A 19,838-nucleotide genomic window follows, 5' to 3' on the forward strand; every position below is an offset into this window, starting at 1 on the left:
TGCAGACTCCACACAGACAGTGAGCCAGCCGGGAATCGAACCTGGGACCCTGGAGCTGTGAAGCATTGATGCTAACCACCATGCTACCGTGAGGCCCCTAACAGGAGGAGGATGAGGATGGGGTGGTTTAAATGTGCTACACAAATGCAGTTTTGCAGCAGCTCTGGGAAACCTGGCTCCAAGACTCGGCTGCCTCAGTCACAGTGCTGAAAAAGTCCAGCTCCTTATTAGGTCTTTTGAAAAGGATATCCTCAGGAAGAATGTTTTGGCCTTGGAGGGAGTGCAATGTAGGTTTTCAAGAATAATACCTGGACTACAGGGGTTAAGTTACTATGAGAGATTATACAGATAAGGCCGGTTTTCTCTAGAATTTAGAAGGTTAAGGGGTGATCTGATCAAAGTCTTCAAGATATGAACAGGAAAAGACAGGGTAGATATAGATAAACTGTTTCCACTAGTTGGAGATTTTGGAACTTAAGGGCCACAGACCATTCGGGAGAGATTTGAGGAAGCACTTCTACACACGAAGGGCAGCAGAGATTTGGAATTCTCTTCCACAAACTGCAACTGATGCTAGATCAGTCATTAATTTTAAATCTGAGATAGATATTTTTTTATTAAGCAAAGATGTTAAGGGATAAAGGCCAACAGCACATATGTGGAGATAGGCCACAGATCAGCCATGATTTTATTGAATGCTGGAGCAGGCTCAAGGAGCTGAATGGCCTACACTCCTGTTAATATTAATAATCTTTATTGTCACAGGGAGGTGTCAGGATCGGGAGGAATCCCATGGGAAGCCAGATGGGTGTGGGGAGTGGGTAGCTAATGGCGAGGTCAGTCTGGGTTTTCACAATAGTTACCGAGAGCTTAAAAGAAGTTTTAATTCATAAAACTTTTTCTGGGTAATTATTTGGGTAACTCAGTCAGAACCATCTGAAGTTTACGATTTAAGTCGCATTTTTGGATGGTTCCCAGGGTAGGGTAGTTGCCCAGCGAACTTTAATTTCTGGACAATTGCAAACCCTAACCCGGGCAGTTCCGAGAGAGATTCATTGGAGTACCCCCTAAATCTGACGCCAGGAAGCCAGGCCATTATGGCCCATACGGTGCTGCAACAAGTCTGAAGCAGTAAGGCAAAGATTTTAAGTGAGTGACAAGGATAAAGATGAGAAATTGAGTATGCTCGAAAGAGTTAGACAAAATAATTTTGACTTTGCATGAGGCTGGACACACAAAACAGAAAATGTTCATGACTTGTCCCAGGCATAAACACGATTTTCATTCTCTACAGAGTGCTGGCTAAGGCGGGAGAAAAGGGGTTCAGCTGCCAGGTTGTGCAGCTGCCTTTTCTCTCCATGAAATCCAGCACACGGTGCAGAAGAAACCTGGAGCCGCAGCCCACGTAATCACAGTGGCAGGGCGGTACTGCAAACAGCTCCGAGTCTCGAGATCGGGGCCCAGTCTTCAAAGGGCAGCCCAATCTCGGATGTAAAACACAGAACGACCCCAACCACCAAACCGGAGATCCAGGGAAACCCACCACACGCACGTGGGGAACCCCCAGCAAACACGCACGAGGGGAATCCCAGTCGCCGCCGCCCCTAAAGGAGCTCCTGCCACCACCACCACCCCACACACAGAGCAGACTGGGGCATTGCCAGGACAGAGCTGGGCACGAGCATCTTCCAGCGGAATCTTTGTCCGCCCCCGGAGGGTTTGCTTCGCCTGGTTGCCGCTTTTGAAAAGCAGCTGTGAACCTCGCCGGGAATTACAAATGTCGGGTGACCATACGGAATCCCGCTAATCATATGAAGGTTAATTGAAATCAGGTTCCCCGGCAACCGGTGGAGAAACACCCATGAGGGGCGGGGAGAATCGGAAAACGAGATTAGGCTGGCGAAATTCTCCTTTTCCAAATCTCGGGGTTATTGAATCCACGTCATTGCGCTCGCGGTGAACGAAAGCGCAAAATCACAGCAAATATCCAGCAAACTGAATGGCAGCTTGCAAAGTAAATTGAGTTAGGCGCAATGAGAGAGGGAAAAATATCATCACACAGAGAGAGGAAGGCAACACACACACTGAGTCTCAATGTGAAATCATCACACACACTGACTGTCTCAATGTGAAATGACTGTCTCAATGTGAAATCATCATACCCACTGTCTCAGTGCGAAGTCATCACACACACAGAGTCTCAATGTGAAATCATCATAAACACACACCAACTGTCTCAACGTGAAATCATCAAAAAGGCACACTGACTGTCTCAAAGTGAAATCATCAAAAACACACACTGACAGTCTCAGTGTGAAATCATCATACACACTGACTATCTCAATGTGAATTAATCAAAAACACTGACTCAATGTGAAATCATCACAAACACTGACTGTCTCAATGTGAAATCATCACACTGACTCTCAAACTGAAATCATCACAAACACACAATTACTGTCTCAATGTGAAATCATCACACACTGATTGTGTGTTTTTGATGATTTCACATTGAGACAATGACTGTCTCAATGTGAAATCATCACACACTGTCTCAGTGAGAAATCAGCAAAAACAGACACTGACTCTCAATGTGAAATCATCAAAAACCCACATTGACTGTCTCAATATGAAATCCTCAAAACAAGGCACACTGACTGTCTCAATGTGAAATCATCACACAGACGCTGACCATCCGAATGTGAAATCATCACACACACTGACTGTCTCAATGTGAAATCATCATAAACACGAACTGGCTGTCTCAGTGTGAAATCATCAAAAACACACACACTGTGTCAATGTGAAATCATCAAAACCAGGCACTGACTGACTCAATGCAAAATCCTCAAAACACACTTACTATCTCAATGTGAAATAATCACAGATTGTGAAATCACCACTAACAGTGTAAAATCATCACAAACACACACTGACTGTCTAAATGTGTAATCCTCAAAAACACACACTGACTGTGTCAATGTGAAATCATCAAAACCAGACACTGACTGACTCAATGCAAAATCCTCAAAACACACTTACTGTCTCAATGTGAAATAATCAGATTGTGAAATCACCACTAACTGTAAAATCATCACAAACACACACTGACTGTCTAAATGTGTAATCCTCAAAAACACACACTGACTGTGTCAATGTGAAATCATCAAAACCAGACACTGACTGACTCAATGTGAAATCATCAAAAGCACACACTGACTGTCTCAGTGTGAAATCATCACAAACACACACTGACTGTCACAGTGTGAAATCATCAAAAACACTGTCCGTTTCAATATGAAATTATTACAAACACACAATGACTGTCTCAATATGAAATCATCAAAAACACACACTGACTGTCTCAATGCAAAATCCTCAAAAACACACACTGTCTCAATGTGAAATCATCACACACATGCTGACCATCTGAATGTGAAATTATCACACACACTGACTGTCTCAGTGTGAAATCATCAAAAAAAACACTGACTGTCTCAGTGTGAAATCATCACACACATGCACTGACTGTGAAATCATCACAAACAATGATTGTGAAATCATCACAAACAAACAGACTGAAATCACCACTAACACAGTGTAAAATCATCACAAACTGACTGTTGCAGTGTAAACTCATCACAAACACTCTCTGACTGTCTCAATGTGTAATCTTTAAAAACACACACTGACTGTCTCAATTTGAAATCATCAAAACACACAGTCTAAATGTGAAATCAACACACACACACTGGCTGTCTCAGTAAGAAATCGTCACAAACACACACTCACTGTGAAATCATCACATACACACACCGACTGCGTGAAATCATAACAATCACATACTGACAGTGAAATCATCACAAACACACAATGACTGTGAAACGTCACAAACACGCACTGACTGTCTAAATGTGAAATCATCAAAAACACATACTGACTTTCTCAACGGGAAATAATCAAAAACAGACTGACTGTCTCAATGTGAAATCATGAAAAACACACACTGACTGTCTCAATGTGATATGAAAAACACACACTGACTGTCTCAGTGTGAAATCATCAAAAACACACACTTACTGTCTCAATGTGAAATCATTAGACACACTGACTGTCCCAATGTGAAATCATCATAAAAACACACTGACTGTCTCAATGTGAAATCATCATAAAAACACACTGACTGTCTCAATGTGAAATCATCATAAACACACACCGACTGTCTCAATGCGAAATTGTCATAAACATACACTGACTGTCTCAATGTGAAATCATCAAAAACACAAACTGACTGTCTCAGTGTGAAATCATCACAAACACACACTTAATGTCGCAATGTGAAATCATCACACACACTGACCATCTCAATTTGAAATCATCACACACACTGACTGTCTCAATGTGAAATCATCATAAAAACATACTGGCTGTCTCAATGTGAAATCATCACACACACTGACTGTCTCAATGTGAAATCATCAAAAACACACTGTCTCAGTGTGAAATCACACACACTCACTGTTTCAATGTGAATTCAATCACAGACACACACTGACTGTCTCAGAGTGAAATCATCACAAACACACACCGACTGTCTCAATGTTAAATCAACAACACACACTGACTGTCTCAGTGTGAAATTATCACAAACACACACTTACTGTTTCAATGTGAAATCATCACACACACTGACCATCTGATTGTGAAATCATCACACACACTGACTGTCTCAATTTGAAATTATCACAAACACACACCGTCTAAATGTGAAATCATCAAAAACACACTGACTGTCTTAATGTGAAATCATCAAAAACACACACTGACTGTCTGAGTGCGAAATCATCACAAATTCACATTGACTGTCTCAACGTGAACTTCAGCAGTCCAATCCAAAGGCAGCAAGACCGGGACAATATACAGGCTTTGGCTGACAAGTGGCAAATTATATTGGTGGAGTTTGCACATTCTCCCCGTGTTTGGGTGGGTTTCACCCCACAACCCAAAGATGTGCAGAGTAGGTGGATTGCCATGTTAAATTGCCCCTAAATTGGAACAAAATGAATTGGGTAATCTAATTTTTTTTTAAAGTTATATTTGTCCCACACAAGTGCCAAGCAATGACCATGTCCTATAAGAGAGGATCTAACCATCGCTCCTTGACATTCAATGGCATTACCATCGCTGTATCACCACAATCAACATCCTCAGGGGTTACCATTAATCAGAAACTGAACTGGATGAGCCACATTTATCCTGTGGCTACAAGAGCAGGTCAAAGGCGAGGGATCTTATGGCGAGTAACTAAGGCAAACGTCAGGAATGTAATGGAATACTCTCCACTTGCCTGTATTAGTGCAGCTCCAACAACACGCAAGAATCTTGACACCATCCAGAATAAAGCAATCTGCTTGATTGCTACTCCTTCCACAAACATTAAATCCCTCTTCCACCGACGAACAGTGGCAGCCGTGTGTACCATCTACAAGATGTACTGCAGGAACTCGCCAAGGTTCCTGAGGCAGCACCTTCCAAACCCATGACCACTACCATCTAGAAGTACAAGAGCAGCACATAACTGCGACCCCACAACCTCGAGATTCCCCTCCAAGTCGCTCACCAACCCGACTTGAAAATATGTCAGCCGTTCCTTCACTATCGCTGAGTCAAACTCCTGGAACTCCCTCCCAAACAGCACTGTGGGCGTATCTACATCTCTGGGCCTGTCACAGTTCAAGAAAGAAACTCACTATCACCTTCTGAAGGGCAACTAGGGATGGGCAATAAATGCTGGCCTAACTAGTGATGCAAACAGTCCTTAAAATGAATTAAAATACAAATAAATCATCACAAACACACTTACTGTCTCAATGTGAAATCACCACACACACTGACTGCCTCAATGTGAAAACATCACAAACAAACACTGACTGTCTCAGTGTAAAATCATCACAAATGCACCGTCTGTGTCTGAGTGCAACATCATCACAAACACATATTGACTGTCTCAGTGTAAAATCATCACAAACGCCCACTTACTGTCTCAATGTGAAATCATCACAAACACACACGAACCTGCCTCCCATCCACTGACTCCATCTCCACCTCCCGCTGCCTGGTGAAAGCGGGCAGCATAATAAAAAAATCCTCCCACCCGGCTTACTCACTCTTCCAACCTCTTCCATCGGGCAAGAGATACAAAAGGCTGAGAACATGCATGAACAGATTCAAAAACAGCTTCTTCCCCGCAGTTACCAGACTCCTAAATGACCCTCTTATGAGATGACCCGATTAACACTACCTGTATGCTTCACCCGAATCTGGTATTTACATGTGTTGCCCTATTATGTATTTTCTTTTTATTTTATTTTCAGGTACTTAATGATCTGTTTGAGATGCTCGCAGAAAAATACTTTTCACTGTACCTCAGTACACGTGACAATAAACAAATCCAATCCAATCAATGTGAAATCATCCCAAACACACTGACTGTCTCAATGTGAAATCCTCACACACACTGACAGTCTCAGTGAGAAATCATCACAAACACACTCTGACCGTCTCCAGTGTAAAATTATCATAGACACATACTGACTGTCTCACTGAGAAACCATCACCGACACACTGTTTTGGTGAGAAATCATCACAAACACACACTGACAGTCTCAGTGAGAAATCATCACAAACACACACTGACTGTCTTGATGTGAAATCATCACAAACACACACTGACTGTCTCGATGTGAAATCATCACAAACACACACTGACTGTCTCAATGTGAAATCATCACAAACACACACTGACTGTCTCGATGTGAAATCATCACAAACACACACTGACTGTCTCAGAATAATCGTTGGTCTTTCTTACAGACAGTACTAAAGCGACTCGGCAGCACTCCATCATACAAGAACTCTGGCAAAAACCTAGAAATCACTAAAATGCTGGTCGTCTGCTCTCAGTAAGTGATCTGTGAGACGTGCCAGAGTTTACAGAGAGGAGGGTTGCTCAAACTGCATCCAGGGAGAAATTACTGAGAGATGACACCGATTATCAGAGGGAAATCTCTCACCATCACAATTCAGAGAGCGAGCAGTAAATTGTGATTATCTTTGTCTGATTCCAGTTGGTAGTTAGCGCATCTGTCGCACATTCAGCCTAAGATGAACTGAACTGACCCCGAATGAAAGGGAAACTTAATAATGAACTTTCAGTTTAAAAAAAAGAATATCTCTACCTGTTAATATCTCCACACGAATTAATTTCCCCAGCTCGATCTAGAATTTGCATTTTTTGATTTGAATACACAAGTTTTGCTGTCGTGAATCTTACATTCAGAATATCTGCCGTGCAGACATGAAGGGAAAGTAATATTGCTGTTCACATGCAGGGAGGAAGATGCATTCTCCTGTAATCCACCAAGTCCCTCATCCACCCACTCCCTCAGTGATTTTTAGGGACACGCTTCAGAATAATGAACCTTTAAAGGGGGCGAGGGTTTACGACAATCCTGGGTCACATCCACCTGGTCTTGTGTGTGTGTGTGATACCGAGCTGAATAATCAAATATTGAAAAATCAACAATGTTCACAAGAATGCTCTCTTGTGCGGATAACAGGGACAGTAATCCAGGTGTGGAATTCGCTTCTCAATTGAACATTTCTGCACAATTTGAAACAGGAACCGAATTAAATTCCCTAGTGCTGCCCACATAACCAGAGCCAGAGTTCTTTCCGAGATTGGATTCCCGGACCAGACTGGCTATTCAAACCTGTGAATACTTGAGTTGTTTCAATTGCTGGCTTGGAAAATAAGATATCAATCTAAAACCGGTTGAAAAGTTTCATCTCTATTAACAACAGATTGAGCGAAATGAGAATAGGACTGCATCTGGGTCAGCCAATTGTACAGCACCGCTCTGATTCCCAAATTAAACTGGAATCCAGATTACAATGTTGATCAGGCACAAACACGCATAGCTTCTCACAAAAACACACACTCACACAAACACAGTCTCACTCTCAAACACACTCTCAATCTCTCACAAACATATATAAATACACACACTCTGTCACAAACACGCACTCTGCCTCGCACAGTCTCAGAAACACGCGTTCTGTCTCAGACACGCACAGACTCCCACCCACTCTCATCCACACATAACCCGGGATGGAATTGGTAGCTTCCAACACCCCTGCATTTTGGGGCTTTGCAGTTCGATATCTTTAAAAACAAACTTTAATTTAGGGTAACACCAACAACAAAAAAACACAAGCCATAATATTTCCTTCCTCTCGAATCCATGCACATTTTTAACAGATGCTAACTTATTGGAAGGGCGGCCAGCCACTGTGAGCTTGCAGCCTGAGCGGGGAGGGGCTGGAGGGAGCCCAGTCTTCTCTGTTCTCACACTGAGGTCGGCTGAGACAAGCATCGAATAAAGCAATTTCGAAATAATTTCGTTCCTCTGTCTGAGGCTCCCGGACTGTTGCCATTCCGTTTGATCGGCCAGAATGTCATCAGTCAGGCCCCAATTTCAATGCAATCAATCCGGGTGCAGCCTGGGTTTAACTTTCAACCTCCACACCCCAGCCCCGAAAACCTTGCATCTTTTGCGAAGTGATGTTATTTCCACTGTCACGAGTCAGACCCAACTTCCCAATAATTGGGGGGGGGGGGGGGGGGGAAAGAGTATTTACATCTCGGCACTGACACGGTTCAATAACCAAAGATGAAGGAGCAAAACTGCTGGAGCACTTCCTCCGCCTTCCACTGACCACTTGCTGGATAAGAGATTTGCATTGATGCTAAAACGGCAACGGCGAGAAAGGAAATTGCTATGTTGGCCCGTGGAAAAGCCCAGGACAGGACAGACAAAGTGTTGGGGGGTTGGGCAGGAGAGGAGAGGGCGGGGGGGAGCTTGCACTGCAAATCAACACAAGTACCCACCATCTCTTCCCAGACAGGACTCCGGCTGCAGTAAGAATGATACAATTCCTCCATCGTGGCGGCGCTTACAGTTTGTTTGGCAGCAGCGATCCGGTCTCCACAAACAACCCCCCCACCTTCAAATCACTCACTTTGTCTTATCTCCTCCCCCCACGCCTTATCTGCTGTGTGAAGAGGAGGGAAGAGAAGAGGGGGTGGGGGTGAGTTTGCCTGTGTCGCCTCCACGTGATTCACTGTCAATCCTAATAAGGAGCTGGACTTTTTCAGCACTGTGACTGAGGCAGCCGAGTCTTGGAGCCAGGCTTTCCCAGAGCTGCTGCAAAACTGCATTTGTGTAGCACATTTAAACCACCCCATCCTCATCCTCCTCCTGTTACTCCTTTCAAAACCTTTCACAGGCATCTTAGCAAAATGGAAGAGGAAGAAAATACGACGAGGAAAGATGACCCAGAGATTTGTTTCAAGATTTAGGTTTTTTGAAAAGGGGAAAGGGAGCTGGATAGATGCAGAGACATTTCAACAGGAGTGTGGCTCCAGAGATTCCCTACAGTGCAGAAGGAGGCCATTCGGCCCATCGAGTCTACACCCACCCTCTGAAAGAGCACCCTACCTAGGCTCACCCCTCCACCCCACCCTGCCCCTTGATCCCCATCCCCAAAACCCCCATAACCTGACCTGCCCATCTTTGGACACTAAGGGACAATTTAGCATGGCCAATCCACCTAACCTTCACATCTTTGGACTGTGGGAGGAAACCATAACACCCGGAAGAAACCCACGCAGACATGGGGAGAACATACAAACTCCACAGTCACCCAAGGCCGGAATTCAACCTGGGTCCCTGACACTGTGAGTCAACAGTGCAGACCACTGTGCCACCCGTCATACAGACTCAAAACATTAACTCTGTTTTTCTCTGCAGATGCTGCCAAATCTGTTGAATTTTTCCAGCATTTTCTGTTTATATTTCAGATTCTGCATATTACCTCTGGTCATACAGTGTTTTCTGCACAACTACTGAACAAGATTTCCTACTTCACAAGTTTTCCCTTTTAGGTTGGGCATGCTCCTCCTGGGTGTGTCATCATGTGACCTACTGCTTCCAAACACTTAATTCAACATGTCTACACTTGTTGTACCCCACCCTCACACATGAGGAGGAAAACAAATAGAATCATTATTATAATTGGATATGATTCAGGGCTGGGGTATTTCCTTCACTTTCTCTGTATCCAGCAAATTTAGAACTAGCAAATAGAAATGTACAAAGCATTTTAAATAGTTATTTTGATGTTCCTTTAAAATTTTTCTCCAGGGTTGTCAACTCTATTTCCTTCGCACAATTTAACCAGCTCAAATTAACTTGCTCTTCGAACTATTTCTCATTTTCTCCATTGCATCCTCCGGGACCAGCTCCAATTTCCTTGATTTAGTATTCACTGTTTAATGCCTCTGAACCATTGTCCAATCAGGCATGGTGATAAAGATGTTCCCAAAATGGAATTGTTGATCAGGGCTTCCGCAAGTCAAATGTTGCCCTTGGTTTTAACATGTCTTCTTCATTTGTAATTCATGTTCCACAATTTATTCTGAAAGTCTATGGCTCTTTACACTTCGCTTGGTTGGGCTATTTGCCAGTCTCCAGCTTTCAGTTGTACAGACTGAGATCCAGTAAGCGGTTTTCCAAAAATATACTTTAATGCTGGGTTTCCCAAACGATGTTCTGTGGAACCTTGGAGTTCTGGTGAATACATCCAGGTGTTCTGTGGTAGACCAGGCTAATGTACAACATTTCAAAAAAATACTATAAAGCTGCTCTCACATGGACAGGATTATGGGCCTGCTTGGGAGGTTTGGAGGGTTCTCGGGATATAAACTGAATGTAGGGAAAAGCGAGGTTTTCCCAGTGCATGAGCTGGGACAGTGGGCAAATTTAGGGGGATGCCATTTACGATAGCATGGGATAGGTTTAGGTATTTGGGGATTCAGGTAGTGAGGGAATGGATGGGGCTCCACAAGTGGAAATTAACAAAGCTGGTGGAGGAAGCCAGGGAGGATCTTAAGAGGTGGGATACACTGCAGTTGACGTTGGTGGGGAGGGTCCAAGTGGTGAAAATGAATATTCTGCCGAGGTTTATTTTTCAGGCTCTCCCGATATTTATACGAAGGGTCTTTTTTCAGAAATTGGACATGATCATTTGGGACTTTGTATGGGCAGGGAATGTGCCAAGGGTCGGGAGGACCCTGCTACAGAGGCAATGGGGGGGTTGGCATTATCGAACCTGCTTCATTATTATTGGGCAGCAAATGTGGACAAGGTGTGGTGGTAGTGGGAAGGAGAAGGGGTAGAGTGGGTTAGGATGGAGGAGGAATTTTGAAAGGAGTCTAGTTTGAGGGCTATGGTGTTGGCAGCCAGTGGCTCCGAGTAGGTATTCAGGGAGCCTGGTGGTGCAGTCCATGGTGAAGACTAGAATCAGTTGAGGAGGCATTTTAGGTTGGAAGGGATGTTGGTGTTAATGCCGCTGTGCGCGAATCATGTGATTGAGCCGAGGGGGGTGGATAGTGTATACAGGAGGTGGAGGGAAGTAGGACTAGTCAAGGTGAGGGATCTGTATGTAGGGGAAAGATTCGCCAATCTGGAGGAGCTAAGGGAGAGGGTAAAGCTGCCGAGGAGAAGTGAGTTCAGGTATCAGGGATTTTGCACAAAAGGTTTGGAGGGGGTTCCCTAGGTTGCCGGGATACACCCTGCTGGAGCGACTGCTGCTTCCGGATGTGGAAGGGGAGGGAAAAATTGGGAATATATACAAGTGGCTGGGGGGCCAGGGGGGCAAGCGGGTGGTGAAGATCAAGGAGAAATGGGAAGAGGAGTTGGGAGGGGAGATCAATTGGGGAATATGGTGAGAACATAGAACATTACAGCGTAGTACAAGCCCATCGTCCCTCGATGTTGCGCCAACCTGTGAAACCAATCTAAAGCCTATCTACAGTACTCCATTATCATCCATATGTTTATCCAATGACCATTTAAATGCCCTTAATGTTGGCGAGTCCATTACTGTTGCAGGCAGGACATTCCACCTCCCCTACTACTCTCTGAGTAAAGAATCTACCTCTGACATCTGTCCTATATCTATCTCCCCTCAATTTAAAGCTATGTCCCCTCGTGCTAGCCATCACCATCTGAGCAAAAAGGCTCTCACTGTCCACCCTATCTAATCCTCTGATCATCTTGTATGCCTCTATTATGTCACCTTTAACCTTCTTCTCTAAGAAAACAGCCTCAAGTCCCTCAGCCTTTCCTCATAAGATCTTCCTTCCATGCCAGGCAACATCCTGGTAAATCTCCTCTGCACCCTTTCCAATACTTCCACATCCTTCCTATAATGTGGCGACCAGGACTGCACGCAATACTCCAAATGCACCAGAGTTTTGTACAGCTGCAACATGACCTCATGGCTCCAAAACTCAATCTCTCTACCAATAAAAGCTAACAAACCGTACGCCTTCTTAACAACCCTATCAACCTGGGTGGCAACGTTCAGGGATCTATGTACGTGGACACCGAAATCTCTCTGCTCATCCACACTACCAAGAATTTCACCATTAGCCCAGTACTCTGTCTTCCTGTTACTCCTTCCAAAATGAATCACCTCACACTCTTCTGCATTAAACTCCATTTGCCACCTCTCAGCCCAGCTCTGCAGCTTATCTATGTCCCTCTGTAACCTGCAACATCCGTCCGCACTGTCCAAAACGCCACCAACTTTAGTGTCATCCGCAAATTTACTCACCCATCCTTCTACACCCTCCTCCAGGTCATTTATAAAAATAACAAACAGCAGTGGCCCCAAAACAGATCCTTGTGTCACACCATTAGTAACTGAACTCCAGGCTGAACATTTCCCATCAACCACCACCCTCTGTCTTCTTGCAACGAGCCAATTTCTGATCCAAACAACTAAATTACCCTCAATCCCATGCCTCCGTATTTTCTGCAATAGCCTACCCTGGGGAACCTTATCAAACACTTTACTGAAATCCATATACATGTGGAGACTGTCACATGCAGTACCTTACGGACAGAGACAAAAAGGAGACTGTTAGATTTGGCAAAAACATTGCAGTTAACATTACCTGACAAAATGCGAAAAGATGAGGTAATAATGGTGGTGGCTAAGCATTTAAAGTTGCCTGAGATACAGTTTGACTCATTGGAAATGGCAAAAATTCAGTTGCAAATTAAAGAAATGGAACATGAGAAAGAATTAAAGCGGCTTGAATACGAAAGAGAGAGAGAGGCAAAAGAAAAGGAGAGAGAAGAAAGGAGAAAAGAAAGATTAGCCCTAGCAGAACAAAAACAAAGAGAAAGGGAGATACAGATCAGGGGAAAAGATAAAGAGAGAGAGTTTGAACTTCAGAAAATGGCCATGAAACAAGACAGTCGGTTAAAATTGGCAGATGTAAAGGGAAATGAACAGTTGGATGATAGTGATGAGGATAGTGAGAAAGAGCGTCATAGTCGAAGACGTGGTTGGGATCTACTTAAATATGTCCAAGCATTGCCAAGGTTTGACGAGAAGGGAGTGGAAGCTTTTTTCATTTCATTTGAGAAGGTTGCTCAACAAATGAAATGGCCACAGGACATGTGGGTGTTACTGATTCAAACAAAGCTGGTAGGAGAGCTTGTGAAGTGTTTGCATCACTACCGGAGGAGGTGGCTGGAACATATGAGGAGGTGAAGAAATCCATCTTAAGTGCATTTAACTGGAGCCTTTAAAAGCTAGGTTTTGTGGGTTGAATCAGATTGAAAGGAAATTAAGTGAGGTGAATTATGTGGGAAAAATACCAGATAGAAGGAAGACTCACCAAGTATGTCATGTGAATATGCTTAACAGGTACTTTGAAAGGGAAGGAGAGAAAAATAAAGTTTTAATGATTCTAACTCAAAGTGACAAACCAAATCCAGATGACTGTGTATTTGACATACCTCAAATTAAATTGGAAAATGAGGATGTTCTTAAAAATTGGGATGAATTGTTAAGTTACCTTCCAGAGGAAAAACGAACTGACCTGAAAGAGTTATTGATATCACATGGGCAAGTTTGTAGAGATAAATTGGGAAGTACTAACATGGCTTTACATGATGTAGATGTGGGAAATACTGTTCTGATAAAACAACATCCATATAGACTTAACACTTTAAAATTGGCACAGGTTAACAATAGATTGAGAATATGCTTAAAAATGGCATAATTGAAGTGGGTTGCAGCCAATAGAGCTCACCCATAGTGATGGTACCTAAACCAGACGGTACCCAACGGTTGTGTGTGGACTATCGAAAGGTGAATGCAGTTACAAGAATGATCTCTTACCCTATCCCACGTTTGAAGGATTGCATTGAGAAAGTGGGACAATCTGCTTTAATTTCCAGCTTCCAGACATGGAAAGAACATTTTAAACATCGTATGGAGTTTTTCAGGCGGCGGGTTTGGTGATGAACCTAGCCGAAAGTGAATTTGGAGAAGTCAGAAGCACTTTCCTTGAGGAGTTTCCAATACCCTCAAGACGAAGGGAAATAATGCGATCTCTTAGCATGAATGAATTTGATCGAACCTTTGTTGAAAAGATTTGTAGCGTGGTTGCTCCACTGATGGAATTGCTGAAGAAATGTAAAAAATGTCAATGGACAGGGGACTTTCTTTTTTTTTAAATAATTTTTATTGAAAATTTTACAAAATACAAAATATAAACACCTTAACTCTATTAACAAACAACCGCGGTAACACCCCATGAACAATATCCCCCCAGCTTCAAGAGCAACTTCAAAAAAAAGGAAAGAACAAAAACAAAGAACAAAAAAAAAACAAAAGAGCACCCAGACAACGAAAGGGAGAGAGATAGCACCCTCCCCAAACCCATGTGCACAGTTCTCCCTCCCCCCAATCCTTACCCGCCCCCCCCCCCCCCCGCCCCCCCCCCCCCCCCCCCCTTCCTGGGTTGCTGTTGCTGCCGGCCTATTTCCCTACCGTTCCGCCAGGAAGTCCAGAAAAGGATGCCACCGCCTGAAAAACCCTTGCACTGATCCCCTCAGGGCAAATTTCACCCTCTCCAATTTAATGAACCCCGCCATCTCAGAGATCCAGGCCTCCACGCTTGGGGGCCTCGCATCCTTCCATTGGAGCAAGATCCTCCGCCGGGCTACTAGGGACGCAAAGGCCAGAACACCGGCCTCTACCGCCTCCTGCACTCCCGGCTCACCTGCAACCCCAAAATTGCAAGTCCCCAGCCTGGCTCGACCCTGGATCCCACCACCCTCGACACCGTCCTTGCTACCCCCTTCCAAAACTCCCCCAACGCTGGGCACGCCCAAAACATATGGGCGTGGTTCGCTGGGCTCCCCGAGCACCTAGCACACCTGTCCACTCCCCCGAAAAACCTGCTCATCCTCGACCCAGTCATGTGGGCCCTATGCAGCACCTTGAACTGTATGAGGCTAAGCCTCGCACAGGAAGAGGAGGAATTCACTTTCTCCAGGGCATCCACCCACGTCCCCTCCTCAATCTCCTCACCCACCTCCTCTTCCCATTTACCCTTCAGTTCCTCCACCGAGGCCTCGTCTACCTCCTGCATTACCCGGTATATGTCCGAAATCCTCCCTCCTCCGACCCACACCCCCGAGAGCACCCTGTCCCGTACCCCACGTGGGGGCAACAAGGGGAACCCCTCCATCTGCCGCCTGGCAAACGCCCTAACCTGCATGTACCGAAACATGTTCCCTGGGGGAGCCCAAACTTCCCCTCTAACTCCCCCAAACTCGCGAACCTCCCCTCCACAAACAGGTCCCTCAACCTCCTAACCCATGCCCTGTGCCAGCCCAGAAATCCGCCATCAATGCTCCCTGGGAAAAACCGATGGTTCCCCCATATTGGGGCCTCCATCGAGCCCCCCATTTCTCCCCTGTGCCGTCTCCATTTCCCCCACATTTTGAGGGGAGCCGCCACCACTGGGCTCGTGGTATACCTCGTTGGAGGGAGCAGCAACGGCGCCGTTACTAGCGCCTCCAAGCTCTTGCCCACACAAGACGCCGCCTCCATCCTCTTCCATGCTGCCCCTTCCTCGTCCATTACCCACTTACGCACCATCGCTGCGTTGGCAGCCCAGTAATGCCCACAGAGGTTGGGCAACGCCAGCCCCCCCCCCCCCCCCCCCATCCCTGCCTCGTTCCAGGAACACTCTTCGAACCCTCGGAGTCCCATGCGCCCACACAAATCCCGTGATACTCCTGTTGACCCTCCTAAAAAAGGCCTTCGGGATAAGGATGGGGAGGCACTGGAACAGGAACAAAAACCTTGGGAGCACCATCATCTTAACGGACTGCACCCTCCCCGCCAGTGACAGCGGTAACATATCCCACCTCTTAAACTCCTCCTCCATCTGCTCCACCAACCTTGTGAGGTTGAGCTTGTGCAGGGCCCCTCAGCTCCCCACCACCTGGACCCCTAGGTACCTGAAGCTCTTCCCTGCCTGCTTCAATGGGAGCCTACCAATCCCCTCCTCTTGATCTCCCGGATGCACCACAAACACCTCACTCTTGCCCAGGTTCAACTTATACCCCGAGAAACCCCCGAATTCCCTAAGAATCCTCATCACCTCCGGCATCCCCCCACCGGGTCCGCCACATACAGCAACAGGTCGTCCGCGTACAGCGACACTCGATGCTCCTCCCCACCCCGCACCAGGCCCTTCCAGTTCCCTGACTCCCTCAATGCCATGGCCAGGGGCTCAATCGCCAACGCGAAGAGCAAGGGGGACAGGGGGCACCCCTGTCGCGTCCCCCGGTACAGCCGAAAGTACTCAGACCTTCTCCTATTTGTGGCTACACTCGCCATCGGGGCCTCGTAGAGCAGCCTCACCCACCGGATAAACCCCTCCCCAAACCCAAACCTCTCCAACACCTCCCACAAATACTCCCACTCAACCCTATCGAAGGCCTTCTCCGCATCTAATGCCACCACTATCTCCGCCTCCCCTTCCACAGCCGGCATCATAATGACGTTGAGGAGCCTTCGTACGTTTGTGTTCAGCTGCCTTCCCTTCACAAACCCCGTCTGGTCCTCATGAATGACCCCAGGCACACAATCTTCTATTCTAGTGGCCAGGATCTTTGCCAGCAGCTTAGCATCGGCGTTCAGCAGCGAAATCGGCCTATATGATCCACACTGCAGAGGGTCCTTGTCCCGCTTCAGGATCAAGGAAATCAGCGCCCGTGACATAGTTGGAGGCAGAGCCCCCCCCCCCCCCCCCCCCCTTGCCTCGTTAAAGGTCCGGACCAACAGGGGGCCCAACAGGTCCAAATACTTTTTATAGAATTCCGCCGGAAACCCGTCCGGCCCCGGCGCCTTCCCCGACTGCATGCTCCCTATCCCTTTGACCACCTCCTCCAGCTCGATCGGTGCCCCTAGTCCCTCCACCTGCTCCTCTTCCACCCTCGGGAATCACAGCTTGTCCAAGAAGCGCCCCATTCCACCCCCCTCCACCGGGGGTTCAGAAGGACAGGGGACTTTCAAGAGTCATTTGACTGCCTGAAAGCTGTGATCACCAATGCTCCTGTATTGGAGAATTGCAAGGGGCTCTGTGGTCAGATTGAACTAAAGTATCTGATTCTAAAGAGAAAAGCCAAGGAGTAGAGGAATGGATGGATCGTGTAGAGACTTTCTTGTTCAAGGAGACTGTCAATTGAGAAGGTTTACGGTTGGAGGAAGAAGAACAGGAAAAATGGACTTTATTATTATGCCTGTTTGCGTGTGTTGCTTTTTTTTGTGAATCGAAAAAGTATATTTACTGTGTGCATTTTTTAGTGGATGGTGCAAAAGTGAAAAATTAAGCCATCTTGAAGTTGATGGTTTATTTGTTTTCTTGGGGGGAGATGTCATTGTGAGAGTACCTTTAAGAATTGGATATTTAAGAAATGTACCTTTAAAAAATGTAGCTGATCATATGACTGAAGTGATGTCATGGGGGGGAGGGGGGGCGCGGGAGCTGAGCTCACTTCTGCTTTTTGGGGGTTTTAGTTGCAGTTTGAAGAAAGCTTGGGTGTGGCTGTGAGCTGCATTGCTGGTGATCTCTGCCATGAAGGACTATCTCTTAATCCTTTGGTGAAATCGGAATTGTAAAAAGGTCTCCGTATTGAATATAAATCTAATGTGCTTCTGTTTGAAGGATTTGTTAAGTCTTTTGGATGTGTAAAGGAACAGTTTGCAGGATTGAGTAGTGTTGTATTATTTTCAGGGTTATCTTTGAAGTCAGGGATGTTAAGAGATCCAATGTTTATTTGAAAGGTTAATTTGAGTTCATGGAATAAACATTGTTTTGTTTTAAAAACCACGTGTCCATAATTGATATGCTTCAGCGTGGTTTGGTCAGACTGAGTGAGTGGGCATATGCATGGCAGATGCAGTATAACGTGGTTGAATGTGAGGTTTTCCAGGTACTGCAGGCAGCAAAGAAGGCAAATAATATGTCGGCGTTCATAGCGAGAGGATTTGAGTATAGCAATAGATATGTTTTAATGCAATTGTATAGAGCATCGGTGTGGCCACACCTGGAGTATTGTGTGCAGTTTTGGTGTCCTTATCTGAAGAAGAATGTTATGCTATGGAGGCAGTGCAGCAAAGGTTTACCAGGCTGATTCCAGGGATGGCAGAGCTGTCATATGAGGAGAGACAAAGGCGGTTAGAATTATATTCATTGGAGTTTAGAAGAGTGGGAGGGGAATCTCACAGAAATTTAGAAAATTCGAACAGGATTAGACAGGGTAAATTCTGAAAGAATGTTCCCGATGGTGGGGGAGCCTAGAACTAGGGGTCATCGTTTGACGATAAGGGGTAAACCTTTTAGGACAGAAGTGAGGAGAAATTTCTTCACCCAGAGAGTGGTGAATCTGTGGAAATCACACAACAAAAAGTAGCTGAGGCAAAAACATTGTGTACTTTAGCTCTTGGAGCTAAAGGAATCAAGGGACATGGGGCGGGGGGTGGGGGGTGTGGGGGGACGGTGGGATAAGGGTTTTGAGCTTGATGATCAGCCATGATCATAATGGATGGTGGAGCAGGCCTGAAGGGCTGAATGGCCTCCTCTTGCAGTCTTCACAATGCACTAAGAAAAGCATAGTCATTAGGACAGCAGGTAAACATGGTTTTATGAAAGGGAAATTGTGTTTGACAAATTCATTAGACTAATGATTGGTGCACTTGATAAAGTGTGACACAAAAGATTAATTGGCAAGGTAAGGGGTCAAGGAATCTGAGGGGGGGGGGGTGATAGATTAGGATGGATAGAGGATTGATTAGTGGACAGAAAGCAGAGTATGGATAACTGGGACATTTTCAAGTTGTCAGGGTGTGCCAGTGGACTGTTGCAAGAGTAAGTGCTGGAGCCTTAGCTATTGATAATCTATATTCACCCAAAGAGGCAGAAAGTAACATATCTAAATTTGCTGATGATACAAGGTTAGGTGAGAATGAAGGCTGTGAGGAAGACACAAACATGCTGCAAAAAGATACAGACAGGTTAAGTGACTGCACAAAAAGGTGGCAAGTGGAGTATAATATGAGGAAGTGTAAGGTCACAAGTATTGTTAAGTGATCCAAACGTGTCTTGTCATTGGGCAGAGGCTGGGAACTACAAATCCTGATATATGCTCCAGGCATATTTGAACATATCGGGAGCAGGCTGCACATGCACAGTCCAATGCTTCACCTGAGGAAGGAGCAGTGCTCTGAAAGCTTGTGTTTGAAACAAACCTGTTGGACTTTAACCTGGTGTTGTAAGACTTCTTACAATGCTTTAGTGGCCTTCAGACTGGGGGAAAATGCAAGCCTCTGCATTG

General features: G+C 45.5%; 1 protein-coding gene across 2 annotated transcripts in view; it reads right to left on the reverse strand.

The window, feature by feature from the left end:
• Positions 1–9,097, reverse strand: part of dgkh (diacylglycerol kinase, eta) — a 656,851-nt gene extending 647,754 nt beyond the window's left edge. For both annotated transcript variants that reach the window (XM_038802770.1, XM_038802769.1), the window contains exon 1: positions 8,951–9,097. In XM_038802770.1, the coding sequence (XP_038658698.1) occupies positions 8,951–9,004 (54 nt within the window). In that variant the 5' untranslated portion in view covers positions 9,005–9,097. The remainder of the gene's footprint in view (positions 1–8,950) is intronic.
• Positions 9,098–19,838: the final 10,741 nt, after the last annotated feature.

This window comes from Scyliorhinus canicula, chromosome 7 (assembly GCF_902713615.1).
Source record: "Scyliorhinus canicula chromosome 7, sScyCan1.1, whole genome shotgun sequence".
Classification (NCBI taxonomy): domain Eukaryota; kingdom Metazoa; phylum Chordata; class Chondrichthyes; order Carcharhiniformes; family Scyliorhinidae; genus Scyliorhinus; species Scyliorhinus canicula.